This window comes from Chanodichthys erythropterus, chromosome 11 (genome assembly GCF_024489055.1).
Source record: "Chanodichthys erythropterus isolate Z2021 chromosome 11, ASM2448905v1, whole genome shotgun sequence".
NCBI lineage: Eukaryota > Metazoa > Chordata > Actinopteri > Cypriniformes > Xenocyprididae > Chanodichthys > Chanodichthys erythropterus.
In genome coordinates, this window is record NC_090231.1 from 5,457,072 (window position 1) to 5,478,090 (window position 21,019).

The window sequence follows — 21,019 nt, forward strand, 5'->3', positions numbered from 1 at the left end:
TAAAGGGACAGTGTTGCCAATTGCTTTCAGTTGAAATTAAGCAGTTGTCCAAGAAGTTGCTAGATTTGACGCTAGGCTTTTTGGGGTCTCAAAAGGGGCGGGGAAATCGCTAAATCTAGTGACAAAACCTCTAAATTGGCAGCATTGTTAAGGGAAAGCAGCCTAAAATACGTGTCTGTGTCATTAATGTTAATCAAACAACAAAATATTTTAAATAAATGTATGCATGTTAAATACGTTTTTTGTTTTTTTTTAATTTCCATGAGAAATCTAGTCATCCTATTCAAAGAGCTCTACATGATCCCAGACAAGGAATAAGGGTCTCATCTAGCGAAACGTTTGGACATTTTCTAAAATAAAATAAAAATTGTATACTTTTAAATCACAAATGGTCATCTTGCACTGCTCTGCGATGCTCCACGCATTACGTAATCATGTTGGAAAGGTCACGCATGATGTAGGTGGCGATATAGAGCCAGTGGCTACAAAGCAAACGTGCAAAAACTAAGTCAAATGCCCTTTACAAAAAAAGGTAAAACAACGATGTCGGATGATTTTGAAGTTGGAGGCGAAAATTTTCGCTCTACCGCGGTACTTCTACTTACATCACACGTGATCTTTCCAACATGATTACATAATGTGTGGCACATCACAGAGCAGTGCAAGACAAGCGTTTGTGTTTAAAAAGTATATACATGTTTATTTTTAATTTTTTCAGAAAATGACCAATAGTTTCTCTAGATGAGACTCTTATTCCTCGTCTGGGATCATGTAGAGCTCTTTGAAGCTGCACTGAAACTGACATTTGGACCTTCAACCCGTTGAACCCCAGTGAAGTCCACTATATGGAGAAAAATCCAGGAATGTTTTCCTCAAAAACCTTCATTTCTTTTCAAATGAAGAAAGGAAGACATGAACATCTTGGATGACATGAGTAAATTATCAGGAAATTTAATTCTGAAGTGAACTTATCCTTTAAATTTGATTACAAAATGCCATTTTAGTGTATGTTAGTAAATGAGAGATTTGAAGGCAGCTGCTACTTGTTTGTTTGGATAAGCTTTAAAAAAAACAAAAAAACTGTACAATCAGCCATGACATGTAATCAATATTTCCACATCATTTATTTATGCAATATACAGTGTGTAATAATATTTTCATTTACAACATCTATAAACCACTTTGTGTATAAATTACGCCAGAGAGCAAAAAGAAAACAACTCGCAGCCTTTCCTTTCACTCAGTGATGTAGTGATGAACATTGGAGAAGAAATTTCATAAGAACACTGTAAAATTGGTTCAGGAGTTAGTAATAGTGTTTGGAAGTACAGAACTATACTATATCTAGAGACCGAGATGATTGGAGTTTTCTTTTGACAGTTTCTTGTTGTTTTCACAATCATCTTCTAAAAGAAATCAGGTCGTTTGCTGTGCTATACTATTTCTGCAAGAATCAGATCATTCCGTTTACTAGAACATCTATTTACTTTTGAATTTAAAGCTGCCATGTGTTGTTGTTTTTTTTTTCAGTATTTTGTGCTGAGACAATTATACACTACCGTTCAAAATTTGGGTTGTTTCTTTTAATGATTTTTTAATGTTTTTGATCAGAAATACAGTAATATTGTGAAATATTATTTCAATTTAAAATAGCTGTTTTCTATGTGAATATATTGTAAAATGTAATTTATTCCTGTGATTAAAGCTGAATTTTCAGCATCATTACTCCAGTCTTCAGTGTCACATGATCCTTCAGAAATCATTCTAATATGCTGATCTGCTGCTCAAGAAACATTTCTGATTATTATCAATGTTGAAAACAGTTTATATTTTGTGGAAACTCAGTTTTTTCATGATTCTTTGATCAATAGAAAGTTCAAAAGTACAGCATTTATTTAAAAATATAAATCTTTTGTAACATCATATGTCTTTACTGTCGTTCTGATCAATTTAATGTGACCTCACTGAATAAAAGTATTCATTTCTTTTAAAAGTACCGTCTCCAAACTTTTGAACGGTCGTGTAAGTAGGTTGACTTCCTGAGGATTGTAAACACTGCAGCACCTTCAAAATAGTGCTCAATAGTGGTCTGACATGAACTTCTGGCTCAACCGGTGGAGGCGTTTCTGGGGAGAACACGTTTGTCCAAAGAATGGAAAAAAATCTCTCTTTATTCTTTGTAAATGTTTGCTGCACTGCTTTTTAGTAACTGTGCATCCCCGCTACTTAATCTGCAGCAAAAAAGTGATATTTAACTGATTTAACAGTACGAATTGAATGTGATCAGATAAAACATTCCTGTATCGTGAAATAATTGCAAAACAAATCTTTCAGTTGAGTTGGGATGAACAAAAAACAGCATAAAGTAAACCAGTGTAGTCTAATTAATGAACGAATGAATCAATAAAACGATATTGTGCCTGTTGTTTAAAGAATAAATCATAATTTTGTAATATACCAATCTGGAATGTTGACTGAGAATTTCTTTATATCCAAGAATTTTCTATATCCAAATGAACTAGAATCAAATTTAATCAAATCAAGAGCTTGTGAATGTGATTTGAATCGAATTAGGAAATATATATATTTGTATTATCCAGGTATATTTGAAAACATTTAGAGGCATTTGCTAAGAGAAGTGTAACTATTATTACGGCTTTTGAGGATTTGGGATCTAAACCAACCTGTAATACTAAGAAATAAACTTGTAACTGAACAGTCATGAATGATCACTGACATTTTTGTTAAAAAATGCAAAAAAAAAAAAAAAAAGTACTTTTGGCAACTTAAGTTTGGTGGCACGGAAGTTACACATTGCAGCTTTAAGTATAATTTGTGTCAAACATATTTTTCTTTTTTCCCTTTTTGCTCTCTGACTGCTTAATTTGGCCAGAAAAAGATACAATAGGGAATGACAAGTCAAAAAGTTAACGGTCTGAAACGACTGACACGTCTGTGACGGTGGACGGCAGTATCTGGCCAATACAGAAACAAAAACAGTCATTCAAAGTTCAGTTTCATGCACAAGAAACATTCTGCACAGAGTAACAAAAATAATGTTTGACATTACTAGAATACAGTCTATTTTTGGTGGACAAGCACAGAGACAAATTTTGTCATTTCAAACAAAGTTGGTCTGAATTCAAAAGATGTCCGATTTAGTTTATAAGCACAGGACGGTTCAACTAGGGCAAGAATGTTTCATTAACATTGCAAATTTTAAAATGTCATTCAGAGTACGACATAGGCGAGCAAAAAGTTCTTGTTACATACAGTACGAAGTTGTGAACCATATCAATATATTTTTATATATATATATATTTTATCACTCCATAAGATAAGACTGATCAAATTTTGTATTTCTCGGCATGGCAGAAAGAGATACAGTAGAAAGTGCAATGTCCTAAAACCAAAAAAAAACAACACAAAAATAAAATGTGCACATCAATGGGTGTGTTATTCTAAAGCTTTAGTGCAATACAGCCACCGCTCAAAAAAGCACTTGAAGGCGCGAAACCCATTAAAACACCCGCGATGCTTACTATGATACCTAAGATCACAATAAGTCTGTAAACGGAGACAGGGAGAGAGAGAGAGAGAGGACATTCATAAGAGTAGCAGGCAAGATAGTCACAGTTTATAGAAAAATTGTGTTTCAAAAAACACATAAGACCACCGCAGGCAGGTAAACCCCATATCAGAGAGAGAGAGAGAGAGAAAAAAACATACGGAGACAGCGAAAGTACAAATCCACCCCATTGGATGCGACACATTTTCAAATGAACAAGGTGAATGCTGCGTTGAAGCTGAAATAAGACGTGCATTGAAATGACACTGCAAAAAACGACTTTCATTATCAGTTTTTAGTTGTTTTCCAATAAAAATAGCTAAACATCCTAAAATATATCAAAATATTTTTTTTTCTGGAGAAACAAAGTTGTGTAATAAATGACGTGTGTATAGGCTGTCAAGCTAATAATTATTTTATCTAATTAATCTAAGAAATTTTAAGTCATTATTGTGTTAGATGAGAAAAGCATTGATTCAACTGAATTTTTTACACAAACTCATAAGGTTACAATGTGGCCATAATTTTTTTATTTCAAAAGCAGCATCTGAAGTGGCATTTAGGTATATTTACAGACTGTTTAATGCAGCTCAGAGGCGGCATGAATGCAAAATTAAATTATACTCTAAATATTAAATTAAACCACCATTATGAGATGGTAAGTCACTGTCTTAAAGGGCTAGTTCATCCAAAAATGAAATTTCTGTCATTAATTACTCACCCTCATGTCGTTCCACACCCGTAAGACCTTTGTTTATCTTCAGAACACAAATTAAGATGTTTTTGATAAAATCCAAGAGGTATATGACAGCAATTTAACCGACCCTTTCAAGGTCCAGAAAGGTACTAAAGACATTGTTAAAACAGTCATGTGACTGCAGTGGTTCAACCTTAATGTTATGAAGCAATACATTTTGTGCACAAAAACAAAACAAATCTTCTGTGTCATTCTCATACGTTGTTTACGTCCAGCGCTTCCAGCATCTACATCAGAACGCCGACTCATTATTGGCCATTCGTGCTGATCATGTGATCAGCTTTGGGCAATACTGAGCCGGCATTCGGACTTAACATGGAAGCCTTCACTGTGCTTACTGTGTCACCTGTGTAAGGATAATGACAGGGAAGAGAAGAAATTGTTGAATAAAATCGTTATTTTGTTTTTGTTACACAAAAATTATTCTCGTCACTTCATAACATCAAGGTTGAACCACTGCAGTCACGTCGACTGTTTTAACGATGTCTTTAGTACCTTTCTGGACCTTGAAAATGTTGATTATATCACATTTGCAATCGTGCAGATATACGGGGGAAAAAACAGCACTCTTGCTCGTGTGATGTTGCTAAACTATATATCATATGATATAAATATAAGACAAAAACCCACACGGGGCATTTTTGCCTCGTATCTTTAATTTTTGTGGCATTTTAGCTGCATTATAATAGGTTTTAATCACATAGTCAGTTAGTGCACTGCATCATGTTCTTCTAAACTGCATGATATGTAAGACCCCATTTACACCTGATATTAAAGGGATAGTTCACCCAAAAATGAAAATTATTCCATGATTTATTCACCCTCAAGCCGTCCTATAGGTATATATGACTATCTCTTCAGATGAACACAATCAGAGTTATATTAATAAATATCCTGGCTCTTTCAAGCTTTATAATGGGAGTGAATGGGGCTCGAGATTTTAAAGCCCAAAAAAGTGCATTCATCCCTCATAAAAGTAATCCATACGACTCCAGGGAGTCGACAAAGGCCTTCTGAAGCCGAGCGATGGGGTTTTGTAAGAAAAATATCCATATTTATAACTTTATAAACTAGAATCACTAGCTTCCGGGCTGGGATGATTTAAAAGCATTAATAATTTTAACGCTTTATTTTTTCCATTAATTAAATCCATCATAATTCGACAGCCCTTTTTATTTTATAATGAGGTTTAAGTAAAAATATAATTTGCAGTTTTAGTTCTAAAGATGTTTAGATATTTTACTAAAAAACAAAGCAAAAATACTGATTACATTTTTTTTTGCAGTGTCTAGATGTTGCACCATGAGGCCTGGAAAACATAATAAGAAATAAATACTGAAACATAAAAGCTTCAAAATAGTCTGTGGTAAAACGCAAGGCTTTCATTGGTGAGAATGCAGCAGAGGATGTTGGGTGAGTGGACGGTTGAGACAGTCTAGTTTGGCGTGTGGTCAGTGACCCGTGGTCGTCGGCTTGGCTCATTGAGGCAGGGGCACTAGGACCTCTACGTAGTTTATGGGGAAGAAGCCCGATTCTCCGTTAATCATGCCTTCATACCAGTTCTCATCAATCTGATTGGTGAGGATGATGATGTCGCCCTCTTTGAATCCCAGCTCTCCCTCGTTCTCCGGCTCAAAGTCGTAGAGCGATCGACAGCAGGGCTGGTCCATGTGTGACTCTATTTCTGTAATGAGGAAAACACAATCACGCCACAGATTTAAACACTCGTTGAAAGAATAGTTCACCTATAAATCAAAATATTGTCCTTATGTTCTTGTCCTATTGTGGTCAGACCAGTGCTTTTTTAGTATCATTGATACGCTATTATAGTTTTTGTTAATATTTTGATCTATATTTTATTATTATTTTTTCTGTTTTCAGTCATTTTATTGTTTTTACTATTATTTTAATATGTCTATTGGCTTTTAAAGTTTTATTTGTAATTTTTGTTAATTTAGTTTTAGTTATTTTAATATTTCAGCATTAAATGAAAATGAGAAATTATATTTTATTTCAGTTAAAGGTGCTGTATGTAATTATTATTTTTTTTTTTTTTACTGTACTAAAGCATAAAAATACCATAATATGTTTGCAGTTATTTAGGAAACATGTTAAATTCACATACTTGTTTCTCTGAAAAAAAAAAAACAATTCCACAGCCAGATATTCTACTTTGAAATATGCATTCCGTGTCGGAATGTGTGTTATTGTTTTGGTCTGTGTGACTCCGCCCACTGCCAGTTTGCAGAAAAGCGTACTGTGGCCACGAAAACCAGCAAACAAACTGGGCCAGAGATCACAGATTCTACCCGACCTTAAAAGCCTCTGCATCCATCTAGAAAGCACTATGACCAGAGGTGTATTAAAACACAGATAAATCAACTTGCAGTGTAAGGCTCGATCACCTCACACTGTCCATTGCGCTCGTTCCTATTTGTGTGTTCTTAATCTGGCAACCCGTGTGAGTGTCGAGTCTGAGGAGGAGTGAGAAACAACCCTCTCCAATATTTTGAATTTGGACTGCAGTACCCATTTCTAGCACTAGCTGTCAATATTACATACTGCACATTGAGGGCTCTATTTTAAAGATCTAAGCACATAGTCTAAAGCGCACGGCGCAAGTGCACTTAGGGCGTGTCCGAATCCACTTTTGCTAGTTTAACGACAGGAAAAAAGGTCCAAAAGGGTTGTACCTAGTCTCTTAATGAGTCATGGGTGTTTTGGGCATAACGTGTAATAAACCAATCAGATTCTCATGCCTTTCCCTTTAAAAGCCAGTTGTGCTCGAGCCATGGCGGATTCACTATTTACATGGTGGAAGCAAACGGAAAAACAGATGGGCATGAGTGCATTTGCTATTTAAACAAAATGCCACTGGATGTGAAAATAACTGCGTCAGCCTGAAACTAGCAAAAAACACTTGCTTCGCTCCTGGCATCACATTGTGCCGGGTGTATGATAGGGTCCTTAATGTTCATTTACATTCAGTCTGTTCTTCATATAAAGCCATCAAATATAATTCCATCATAATGCACAAAAAAGCATAATAATGCACAAATGTAGTTCATTAACTTGTAAACAGTGTTGCAAACAAGTTGCATGGACTGTTTTCATAATGTTTTTTGGCAACTTTAAAGACGCCGGTCACTATGAAATGATGTTGAAAAAAATCTTCAGAAATTCTCTTTTTGTTTTCCAAAGAACAAACAAAAGTCATACAAGTCTTAAATCACATGAGGATGAGAAAATTGTGTTTAAAACAAAATATTTAACACCTCTGGGCTGCTTCCAAACAGCCAGAATAGCTAATGTTAAAATAGCACCAGGTTATTAAGAGGAAAGTAACAGAAAATCATGGAATAATGTAGTTTGAGAGTCGATGTGTGGGTAGATGAGATGAGTAGGTTCACATGAAATCTGTGACTGCAGTTATCAAACAAAAGCTCAACTTATTTCTGCAGAATTCAAATTACTGCACATCTCCTGCTTTTTTTAGGGCTGGGTTTTGCCAACTACCTCACATTCAGTGAGTGTCTGGGCATGATCCTACAGGACAATACTCACGTTTGCTATTGCCATTGGGGCTTTCAGGCCATGATACAGTCATGGATGGTGTGTGTGTGAACTGATCAACTGAGAGCAAAAACACACAAGATCAAACATGAGAGACAGACACATACACATGATTCATTAAATAAAACACAGTTGATGAACATGACCACAAAAAATCAACCATGTAATTTATGAATTATGGATGGGAATTGCACGGCTGTCTGGTTTTGATTCTTTTACTTTGCTAACTTTCAGCATCCTCTTTATGGTTTTAAAATGTTTTAAATCTTCCCAATACTTCTACTTTTAAAGTCTTTTCATGTCTGATTCATATGCATCATGCAACTGAAATATAAATAGTCCTACTCTTACAAACAGGTAAAACAATATTTCTATGATAAACATTAACACCTACTTTTTCCATTTACAGTGTGGTTGATCTGCATATCTGAAAAGAATATGAAGGAATTATGTAAGAAAACATGATGGGGGTGAAATATGTGAGCAACACACAATGAAAGCTATTTATGAATCTCTCGATTTTAAATTACTTAAAAGGAAATGACGACAGTCAGAATGATAATGAAAATAAATATCACAAAATGAAACAAAAAACAGGGGAACACAAAACTAAAAAATGTTTGCTACTAAACATGAACTATGACTAATAAATATTTTGTCCATAATTAGATTATTATTTCATTATTATTTAAATCTAGAAATATATATATTATATATATATATATATATATATATATATATATATATATATATATATATATATATATATATATATATATATATATATAATAAAAATGTCTATATGCTACAAACTAACCATATGCGGAAAAAATAAAAATAAACAAATAAAAAAAATATAATATAATATATATATATATATATATATATATATATATATATATATATATATATATATTAAATAATATATATATATATATTCATTTTATTCATATATATATATATATATATATATATATATATATATATATATATATATATATATATATATATATATATATATATATAAAATGTCTAGATTTTAGTACCATTTGCTACTAATCATAAGCACTGTACTTGCATTACTTTATTAAAGTTATCCAGAATTATACCACATTAAAAAATATATTATTTAAATCTAGATATTAAGTGAATGTTTTAGGATTGAAACATATTTTAACAAATAAAAGTTACGATAAAACACAACATATATAATAAAGATTCTGCACTTTGTCTGGGGCAAATTTTCTCGCTTAGACTGAAGCACATAAGAAGCTCTCCTCCTGAGAGCTGTCCGGAAGTTTCCTCGTTGATACCTGTGGTTTTGACTGATGAGGTGTGGGAAAGTCCATTGTGCTGTGTGTTCTCACTGGTCTCCAAACTGGACATGATCGACTTTGGCTTGAACTCTTTTTTGGGCCGACTGCTTGCGGTGGATATCCTGCGAGAGCAGATATATATGTGCATAAACTCAAATGTATATTAGCAAGAAGCCTTTTTAACACTTTGATAACATCATTTGTCTGGTGTCTAAAGCAACGAAAATCAAAATCAACAATGTCTGTATAGTGGAACAAAACAGGCTTCAGAATTTATGAGATTCATTACCAGCCTGTGAGGTTGAAGATACCTGTTCTGTATTTTGCTGTTGAGTTCCTCCAGGATCTCCAAGGACTGTCGATGGTAATCCAGCGCCGCCTCGATCAGAGCTGATAATTGACTCACCTGCTCCACCTACAGGTGAGTGAAAGACATGACGTTTAACCCCTGAACAGAAACTTTACTGCCATACAGCCAAGGCACTGGAAATTGTTTTAAGTACAGTTATGGGACATACAAGAAACTGAGCGGATTCATAAACATCTCTGATTGGCCTGTGTGTTCATGTGCTCATCAGATATCTCTGTGATTGGCTACAATGATCAACGCTTCAAAAACATGTTATAAACAGTCATCAATGACGCTCTTCACCGAGCGCTTACACAGATACACACGGGAGTGTTTGAAAGATGCCTGCTTTCAAACGCTCATGGGTGTTGATCAATGTAGCCAATAACAGAGATATCTGATGAGCGTGTGAAAGGCCAATCAGAGGTGCTTATGAATCCGCTCAAAGTGTCAAATTTTTAAAATTTCAGTACAGACTTAGTATAGGTACTTTTGACAACACTAACACAATGGCCCTCATTTATCAAACGAACGTAGAAACCAGCGTACAACAACGCTCACGTGTGATTCATTAAACTTTTGTATGCGGCCAATTCCATCGCACGAATGAACGGAACGGGTGTTGATAAATGTGGCGACTGAAAACTGTCTTGATTTAAATATTGCGTCCCAAATTTGAGAACAACACGTAACCCGGAAGTAATCACATGAAAAATAAATTTATCTTACTCTAAAAATAAATTTAAAAAGAAAATACCATTACAATATATATATATATATATATATATATATATATATATATATATATATATATATATATATATATATATATCAATTTTGTTATTTTAGTACCTCACTCCACAGAAAATCCTTTAAATTTAATTAATTCAGAACAGAACAAGCACGAAAAATAAGTAGCTATGTATTATAAATTGAAACAAAAATTAGGCTACTGTGGCATTCATTATAAAGCAGAAATGAATTTAATTAAAGCAAAACTGAATTGGGCTCACATAGCCTACCTCTCTCATTCAGGAGGAATCCAAACATTTCCATATTCACGATGTAACATTTATTGGTTGCTGAACTACTGTTCATTATGTAAATGAGGCTTTCTATTATCCACGTAAAACATCATCCGTCACATGCGCAAAAAATGTGTTTGGTTGGGTGTTGCGTGGACCGACTGGTACAGATGGATAGCAGACCATTAAACTGAGCAGTGTTAACTTTGTCTGCATTTTAGTTTGCTGATAAATGGCTAAAATGTAAAATTAGCAACACTAGAAATTAAATGTTGGGTCTGCGTGCCTGAGTGAAGCGCCCGCGCGATCAATTGGATTTAATATTTTAATAAAATAAAGAAAACAAATACAGCAAGAGCGTAGCCTGAACTAGCCCCACTTGATGCACAGCTTTTCTCTTTTGTTTTGTTATCTGTTAATTATTTCAGTGAAATATATTTCGTGTAGTCCTATTTTTTTTTATTCCTTGTAGGCTATATTTTGTTTTTCTCTGCGTTGCATGATGTGTGAATCCTAATGTTCTGTTGATGCAGCCATTTGCACATACCAAGCGAAATCCCTGGAAAGAAAAAAAAAATTCTAATTTAATTTTAATTTGACATTTTCATAGTGTCATTTAATGGTTAATGATCGCTTAGTGATTGTCAGTCAGGAAAATAAACTAAATGTTTTCATAACATCAATTACTGATTTAAATTTGGCTTGTTCAAATAAGCTTTTATTATATGCAGATGATGCAGCAATAATTGTCTCTCACGAGAGGAAGGATGTTACTGAATATGAATTAAGAAGAGAGATTGAAGGGGTCTCTAAGTGGTTTTGCCATAACAAACTGTCTTTACATTTGGGGAAAACTGAAGCTATATTATTTGGCCCAGCTGTTAAATTGAAAAAATGTTTTAGATTTGAGGTAACGGTTGGAGATCAAATTATTACATCTAAACGAGAAGTAAAATACTTGGGTTGTGTTTTGGATTGTAATCTGACAGGAGAAAAAATGGCTGTTTTAGCTCACTCAAAAATTTGTAATCGAATAAAAGTTTTAGCAAGACAGGCAGGTTTTTTAGATATGGAAACTTTAAAAATGTTGGCTTGTGCACTAGTGCAGACACACTTTGATTATGCTGCATTTTTTTGGTATAGCGGTATTTCAAAGAAATTAAAAAATAAATTGCAGACTGCTCAAAATAAGTTGTGTAGGGTTATTTTGAAAGTACACCCACAGATGCATTTGCTAGAAGAACATTATAGGAAAATTTGTTTTTTAAAAGTAGAAAAAAGTTTTTTTTTTTTTTTTTTTTTTTTTTTTTTAACTAGTCATGGTGTTTAAGATATTAAAGAAAATGGTTCCAAAGTACCTTTAAAATATTATGTATTTGTAAGAGAGGTTCACTGTCATTCTACAAGGGCGAGTAAAAATGATATATATCCTTGTAGGTTTAAGAGTGAAATGGGAAAAAAATTAATTTCTATTTACTAGTTCTGTTGCTTGGAATAAATTACCTAGATGTATCCAAGAGATACAAGATTAGAGCATTTTTAAAAAGGAAGTTAAAAAATGGTTGTTTTATCATTGATGTTTGAATTTGAAGTTGTGTTTATTGAGTTTCTGAAGGTGATGAAAGTTTCACTCCATAAATGATTTGATCGTCCATTTTTTTATGATATCGAAGACCACAATGGAAATAAGCCTAAGGCTTTTTTGTGTATTTTATCCTCAACAATTTTGAAATGTGTGTCTATTTTTTGACTTTTTTGTATTATGTTTTAAATTTTGTTAAATAAAACAAACAAACAAACAAACAGTTCTCCAGATTTACTGCTGCACTGCAAGCTCCCGCTGACTCAGAAACATGTGTACACGAGCTGAGACCTGACGTGAGATTTGAGCGTAGTCACCACTCACGCTCATATTGATAAAAGCCAAATTTTGCGTAGAAACGAGCGTATGCAGGGTTTTCTGGCGTACGATCGTTTGATAAATGAGGGCCAATATGTGCAATATACATGAAAAAAGTATAGTGTGCAACACATACAGATTATATATACAGTAAGGTTTCTTTTTTTAATTAGTTAACATGAACAAACAATTGTATCTACTAACAGACACAGATTATTAAATGTTGTAGAAAAAATATATACTGCTCACTGTTAGTTCATGTTAGTTAAAGGATTAGTTCACTACTTTCAAATAAAATTTTCTTGATAATTTACTCACCCCCATGTCATCCAAGATGTTCATGTCTTTCTTTCTTCAGTCGAAAAGAAATGAAGGTTTTTGATTAAAACATTCCAGGATTATTGTCCTTATAGTGGACTTCAGTGGACTCCAAATTGTTGAAGGTCAAAATTACAGTTTCAGTGCAGCTTCAAGTGGCTTTAAACGATACCAGACGAGGAATAAGAGTCTTATCTAGCGAAACGATCGGTCATTTTCGAAAAAAAAATGTAAATGTATATGCTTTATAAACACAAATGATCTCCTTCCAAGTGGTTCCACCAAAACTTCACTTCAAAAAGCTTACGCTGTATATCCTACGCCTTCCCTATTCTACTTACGGAACGAACGCAGCGGCAGTTACATTTTTTCCGTAAGTAGAATAGGGAAGGCGTAGGACATACAGCGTAAGCTTTTTGAAGTGAAGTTTTGGTGGAACCACTTGGAAGGAGATCATTTGTGTTTATAAAGCATATACAGTTGTATTTTTTTAGAAAATGACACATGGTTTCTCTAGATAAGACTCTTATTCCTCATCTGGGATCATGTAGAGCTCTTTGAAGCTGCACTGAAACTGTAATTTTGACCTTCAACTGTGGAGCCCATTGAAGTCCACTATAAGGATAATAATCCTGGAATGTTTTCATCAAATTATTTCTTTCTTAATTTCTTTTCGACGGAAGAAAGAAGGACATGAACATCTTGGATGACATGGGGGTGAGGAAATTATCAGGAAAATTTTATTTGAAGGTGAACTAATCCTTTAATGTAAACATTATTTTTTTTGTCCCTTACATCATTCTCCAAAAAGTTGAACATGCTCCTCTCAGCAAGTTCTTTGGACTCCTCAAACTTCTCCACAGCCTGTTTGATCTCCTCATCAGGAATCTTGCCCTGACGCTTCTTCTTATAGTCAAAGTCTAACCGTCGACCCTCCAGCTTCTTCAGATGATGCTATCAGGGAAGTCACACAACATGCTTTCATTGAGTGATCAGTCAAGAAAAAGTTACTGACAGATGCTCATTATCTGGAAATGACCAAACATTAATCAATTAATCAGCCTAGTCAATATAGCTGTATTTCACTAACCTTAAACACAAACTGCTTGATGTTAAACCTTAAACACAAACTTCATTCTGTAAATGACAGTGTCTGATAATATGGGGGATCAGGGAAATAAATTGAGTAGATTTGTGTGGTCAACATAACGGCCACCATGAGGGGGCGACGTGCTCCAAGTAGGCAGCTTTTTCTAGGCCATTGGTATGCCTGGATCTTTTCAAACCTCATTTCAAAAGACATTTAAGTAGAAAACATTTTTAAATGCAAAATCTTATTTTTATTTTTTGTAACTCTTTAAAATTAAGTGTTAATATAGAACGAAACTGTGTCATACCACAATCTCTTTGAGGTCTTTGTCTTGTAGAGTCTGAAATGGGTCAATGAAGTTCTGTTTCACGTTGATATCGAGGGCATCTTTAATATCGGCCATCTGTTTCATGGCTTCACCAATGTCCACCAGCGCAGCCCCTGAGAAGATGACGTAGACCTACTGAAGCAACGTTTGACTTTCATATAAAGATCAAATAATCAGAACTGTGATTTAATAATGGGTAACACAAGCAAGTGTTTGCAAATAGGAATGGATATATAGAAAAATATTATATAAATTAATGGAAAAATGTGTAATGATTAATTTTTTTGATAATCCAATGATAAAATACTTTACAACCGAAAGGCATTTCACCGAAAAGATACGATTCTTATGAATGATATGGATGCTATACATTTTTGTATCAGAATACTTAAAACACTAAAGCTAATTTTTATTACACAAATAAATCTGCCTTAAATTCTGACTGGATGAGCGACAATGGAAGTCAATGCAAAATAATTGGCATCCACAAGTCACCACAAGGTGTCAGACTCGTGTTTAGATGCTATAAGGACAGCCCTATGACAGGAAGCACGTTTCACAATGCACGATGTGCAAGTCTGTGGTTCTCGAGAGAGATCGACTAGCATTCCTTCGCATTGCTGCTGGATTTCTGTAACCTTCTGCCTGTGGTTCATGTCTGTGCATGTGTGTGCTTGACTGTTGGTATGTGCGGACGTTACCGAAAGTGGACTCCTCCCCCAGTTCCCGTCCGTATCGCAGCATGCAGTCTCCTAATAGCCCTTCAGTTTGAGGATAGCCCGTCGTCTTCACCTGCCCTCTGATTTTAGACACGGTGTTGAGCATTCCCAGTTTGGCTCTTGATGCTGTGGGGACATACACGACACGCTCATGATCAAGCCAACAGTGCACTCTAAACATGAGTCACTGGAAGTGAAATTACAGTAATTTAGCAGCAGAAGTGTTTTTCTTGAGGAGGAAAGAGAAGCAGTGCCTACTCAATAAATAAATAAATAATGCATGGAAAAGAACACCAAAACATTACAATTTCCAAATACGGATAAAACAGTGTGTAAACCACTTTTTTTATAAATTAATATTGTGCAACAGTGATGAAGTTTCAGAGGAGGTGAGTTCTAAGTATTATTTTCTCATCTCAATATTATTGACACTATTGGATGAGAACTGAACTGAGCTGGACGTTGACATTGTTTTCTGCAGAACTGCTTTATAGATGAATTGAACTAATTTAATAATTGATGATCTTTACAGCAGAACTGAATCAACACTGAACTATACAGCTGAAATGAACACTGTTTGCATCAATGAATCATTTTCCTGTTATCACTGCTTTGAAACGGTCTGTATTGTATAAACATCTATAAATAAAGGTGACTTGACAATCAGGTCCACAAATCAGTCTGAATGCTGGAAATGGATGATTACATTGGTGAGTGGTTGAATTATTAACTATTGTAGATTACATTTATAATTGAAATACACAAAAAATATGAGTGAAGGTCTGCCGCCATCATGCCACATTAAAGGATTAGTTCACTTCAGAATTAAAATTTCCTGATAATTTACTCACCCCCATGTCATCCAAGATGTTCATTTCTTTCTTTCTTCAGTCAAAAAGAAATTAAGGAATTAAGTTTTTGAGGAAAATATAGTGGACTTCACTGGGGTTCAACGGGTTGAAGGTCCAAATGTCAGTTTCAGTGCAGCTTCAAAAAGCTCTACATGATCCCAGACGAGGAATAAGAGTCTCATCTAGAGAAACGATTGGTCATTTTCTAAAAAAATAAACACTTATATACCTTTTAAACACAAATGCTCATCTTGCACTGCTCTGCTATGCGCCACGCATTACGTAATCACGTTGGAAAGGTCACGATTGGTAGGTGGAAGTACCGACCCAGTGTTTACGAAGTGAACTTGCAGAGTCAGATGCCCTTTACAACAAAAGGTTAAACAACGATGTCTTACGATTTAAGATTTTGAAGTTGGAGGAGAAAATTAGTTTTTCGCCTTACCGTGATACTTCCGTCTACGTCACGTGTGACCTTTCCAACGTCATTACGTAATGCGTGGCGCATCACAGAGCATTTGTGGTTAAAAAGTTTTTTTTTGTTTTTTTTTTTTTCCAGAAAATGGCCAATGGTTTCTCTAGATTAGACTCTTATTCCTCGTCTGGGATCATGTAGAGCTCTTTGAAGCTGCACTGAAACTGACATTTGGACCTTCAACCCGTTGAACCCCAGTGAAGTCCACTATATGGAGAAAAATCCTGGAATGTTTTCCTCAAAAACCTTAAATTCTTTTCGACTGAAGAAAGAAAGACCCCAAACTTTTGAACAGTAGTGTGACTTTGATGTGACTTGGTTTTAATAAATAGTGTTAAGTTATTATTGCATTGGTCACTTGTTGATAGTGTCAATTATGTGGTGTTCCACAAGTCTTTAACTCGGACACCATGCCTTGCCTCCTTATTTCAGGTGTAATGTGAATGACTAAATGCAATAATAAGTGCAGTAAATCGTTTTGATTTCTGAATCATACCTGGGTTTGGTTGAAGGTATTCTGTGGTTTTAGTTATAAGTTCAAAAACAGACTTGTTGGTGACTTCTATTTTCTGAAAAGCAGTAAGAATAAATAGAGTAAAGATGGTAAAAGTATGCATGCTTATAACATAAATCAGGTGAGAAGAAGGGGCTCGTTTCTGCAGTTCTCACCCGCTCCATTTCCGTGAAGTCTTCATCGAGTTTTGTCCCTTCTGCACCACTTATCTTTTCACTTAATAACTAGAAACATAGAGAGAGAGGGAGAGAGAGAGATTAGATCAGGGACAGGAAGTAGTGACATTTGGCAGGCTGAAATCACATGATGTTTTCCTGTGCACAAACTGGGGAGGGCGGAAGTAAAAATCAATAAAGAGCCTCTATCTTAGCTTATTATAGAAATGATGCCTGACATCATGGGTTCAGATTATTTATTAATCAACCGACATTATTGGATGATACTGGATACTATTTCTTTCCATTTTAAATATAGCTCTACATCACTTTTTTTTTTTTTTTATATATATAAATAAATCAGCTATTTATAAGTTATCAACCATCACAAGTACAAAATAATTATTATTTCTGTCAGGATCACTTCATCAAAGGTAACTGAAATTTAGCACAAGATTTAGATTTTCAAGGACTTTCAACCTTGTCCAGCACTTCAATGCTCAAAAGTTTGAATATTATACAATTTAAATTTATTTTTCATGTGATGACCAAACGTTTCAAACGTTCATCTTTCACAGATTGTCACTATTTGTAAAACAAAGTTTCATGATGTAGGAAAACTAACATTTGGTGAAAAACAAACACTTGTTTTAACATTTAAAAACTAACCATATATATATATGTGTATTTTTTTCACACATTTTGCTTTTGAATTTATTTTTAGAGATGATCAAATCCCTATTATAACATTAAAATTTTATTTTTGTCATTTTTGTAATGAAGTGTGAAGTACAGGTCACAAATTCTCATGAAAAATGAAAACTTTTCTTTAAATTGCAAATTAAATTACACAGACCGCGAGTAAAGAGCGCTTCCTTTATAGTCACTAAAGCTGTCAGTCAGTTCAGCACAAACTAATTTTAATCAATGAATCAGACTAAACTTCATTATAATTGGAGAATTTGTGCGCATATAAAACTTGATAAACTTAAAGTGCTAAACAAACCCGTACATGTTTTGAGAGAAACAAAGAGGATTCTTACTACTGGTAACTTAAACACCTCTGATTGGTCATTATTTTCAACAGAAATGGCTGTGATTGGCTACAATACTCAACACTGCAAAACCAAGTTGTAAATAGAAACATTTGCAGTGTCATTAAACTTACGTGACACGAATATAACAACCAGATCGTTTTAATTTACTTGCTTTTCTCTTTTATTAAATCATTACATATTATGTTACACGTAGTAATATAACTCTGTTAATCCTGCAATACTACTTTACATTGACCTGACCAGGCAGCTGCCACACCCTGCTATACCCAATTAACGCCCCTGTTCTTGATGACAATGACATTAGGAATATCAGAGGCTAAATCCTGACTTTGGACAAGAGGAGCTGGGGATGGTGGAGGATAATTAACCGATGAAACACAATGAAAGCAGCTGAAGGATAACTGAAAAGACGACTTATATACTTATATAGTGATGGGCATCGTTTTCCTATAGGTAGACATAGATCAGCTGAGCGTCATAACGTGATGCCATACGCTTGATTTCATCTGTATTATCCAGAAACTCAATATCATTTTATGACATTTACTATATAAATAGTCCACTACTGTTTGATGTGACTCAGAAAACTATTTAGAAACACAACTAAGCTAAAGTAGCTGTCATTATGTAACACTGAGTGGCCCCGCTAAAGAAAAAACAAATATCTCAGTATATGTGAACGGGTGACACATATCAAGTGGTGCCAAACATAATCCAGACTAGTTAAACAGCACTATTAAGAGGATTAACATATCTTGCATTGCAGGACGAAAATTAGGTTAACATTTTTGCCACGGTGAGAGACTGAAAAAAATGAAAAAAAAAAAAAAAAAAAAGTCAGACATTTTATTCAATTATTCTTCAATATATCTGTGTAAGGTGGATACGACACCACACATGTCAGATTATGGACATAAAATAGCTAGAGAACAGAACAAGAAAATGCATTTCCTTTCACTATGCATGTGTGCATCTTTGTCAAACCTCAAAAATCTTTGAAATCATGCCTGAAAAGTTTGGATTTTGATCTTACACTCCAATTCAACACCTGCTTCACTATACAGAGCTTCTATAATAAGAACGACAAGTTGATTAAGATGCCAACTAGCTGTGTAGTTTTTCCACACTACTGTTCCAATTACCTAAGCTCAGAAATTATCTAAGCCTTTTCCTCATTGGTAATACAAAGCACCAACTGTGGAAGTATGAATTGGCCTACATTTACACATACACACTTGTCAGAGTCAGAATCCTGACCTACTTCTGCCTCTGGTTCACCAACACCGGCCCTGATGCTGTAGTTGGTCTGTTGGCAGTTTGTTTACCACGCTGCTGTGCACGAGAGATGAAGGCGTGAGGTCAGAGGGTCTTTGCAAAACTCTCTCTCTTTAATACACTGGTGAATGTGAGCAGAGGTTGTTCAAACACCCACATGAAACCCTCACACTGTTCAGAACGTGCTTCTAATGACAAGATTGTCATAAGCAACATAGTTGGCAAGAGTTTATTGAATCAATCACAGGATCTTCAATGACTGAATCGCACCAGATGGCTCACTTAATGAAATGCAGGTTATCAAAATAAAGTCTCAAAATATATCACAAACTGTTACTGTATAGCTGTGTCCTAATTCACATCCTTATGCAGTATTCTATATATATTCTATCCTTATTATTGAGACTCCAAGACCAGAAATATGTGGGTCAGATAAGGGAGACATCCTAAATGTGCACTGTTGATGTGCCTCCAGGAACAGGACTGGGAATCACTGGTGTATAGTTTGTAATTTGGTATTTTTTGTTTGCTTTATTAAAAATATATATTTTTATTTGTTACCTGCTGGAACATATCCATTAGCATTTTTATTCATCTCAATAAAACAGTGCCGTACGAATGTTTTCAAACAGCAGCACATGCAACAATCACATTTATTGTGATAAATGGAATTTTTATGGATAGAATGGATATGGAAATGGATAGATGGATAGAATGATAAACAGATGGATAGAATGATAGACAGACAGACAGACAGACAGACAGACAGATAGATAGATAGATAGATAGATAGATAGATAGATAGATAGATAGATAGATAGATAGATAGATAGATAGATAGATAGATAGATAGATAGATAGATAGATAGATAGATAGATAGATAGATAGATAGATAGATAGAACAACAACAGAACGACAGACAGACAGACAGACAGACAGATAGATAGATAGATAGATAGATAGATAGATAGATAGATAGATAGATAGATAGATAGATAGATAGATAGATAGATAGATAGATAGATAGATAGATAGATAGATAGATAGATAGATAGACAGTGTGGGTGATGGTTTGATGACCTACTGCCACTCGTGAAATTAGAAGCAGACAGAGGTTTTGTCTCACAAATAAGCTCTATTTCTTATTTCCCCTTCATGGACAAACATTCAGTTTACTGAGGAATGAACAATGCGTTCTTCCATTTAATAAGGAAGGAAATTGCAGCACAAGTCCAGACATGATGACACTCACCCATTCCAGCACACTGCACTTTCTCTTACAAACAAACACGCGATTAAATTAAGGTCACAGACATATTCAGCGCTGCACACGTTTGCTAGAGTCAACAAGTCAAAAGAAAAGGTTTCCGTCTATGAGGGTGAAAAGCCACAAAAAGCACAGACAAACCAACCCCTGAACTGCACTAAAAAACATGACGGATAGCAAAGCACTCTCTAATTAGCACTGACAGATAGCGGCATGGCACCTTGTGAAATGGAGGCTCAGAATAGAAAGAGTGATAATGTCTTTCAAAGTAGCAACTGCTTTACTGTCATCTGTCCAATTAGCAGCTATACCTAACAACTGCAGTGACATCACCATGAACCGCAGTCATAATAATTGACTGGGGGAATAATAATTACTGTCTGTAAAATAACGGCCTCTATCGTGAATGAAGTGCCACACACATTTTGGATTGTCTACTTGTTTGCAATGCAAGGCTAAATAAAAAACTGGTTCTTTCAA

General features: G+C 34.7%; 1 protein-coding gene across 2 annotated transcripts in view; it reads right to left on the reverse strand.

Annotated features, from left to right (window-relative positions):
• Positions 1-946: 946 nt before the first annotated feature.
• Positions 947-21,019, reverse strand: part of sh3gl3a (SH3-domain GRB2-like 3a) — a 50,858-nt gene continuing 30,785 nt past the window's right edge. The window contains exons 2-11 of one of the 2 annotated variants that reach the window (XM_067401097.1): positions 16,939-17,007; positions 16,766-16,838; positions 14,926-15,069; positions 14,204-14,337; positions 13,602-13,760; positions 9,526-9,629; positions 9,212-9,336; positions 8,293-8,325; positions 7,890-7,958; positions 947-6,009 (exon numbers count right to left, since the gene is read on the reverse strand). In XM_067401097.1, coding sequence (XP_067257198.1) covers positions 5,804-6,009; positions 7,890-7,958; positions 8,293-8,325; positions 9,212-9,336; positions 9,526-9,629; positions 13,602-13,760; positions 14,204-14,337; positions 14,926-15,069; positions 16,766-16,838; positions 16,939-17,007 — 1,116 coding nt within the window. In that variant the 3' untranslated portion in view covers positions 947-5,803. The remainder of the gene's footprint in view (positions 6,010-7,889; positions 7,959-8,292; positions 8,326-9,211; positions 9,337-9,525; positions 9,630-13,601; positions 13,761-14,203; positions 14,338-14,925; positions 15,070-16,765; positions 16,839-16,938; positions 17,008-21,019) is intronic. The other variant, XM_067401098.1, reaches the window with a different exon arrangement.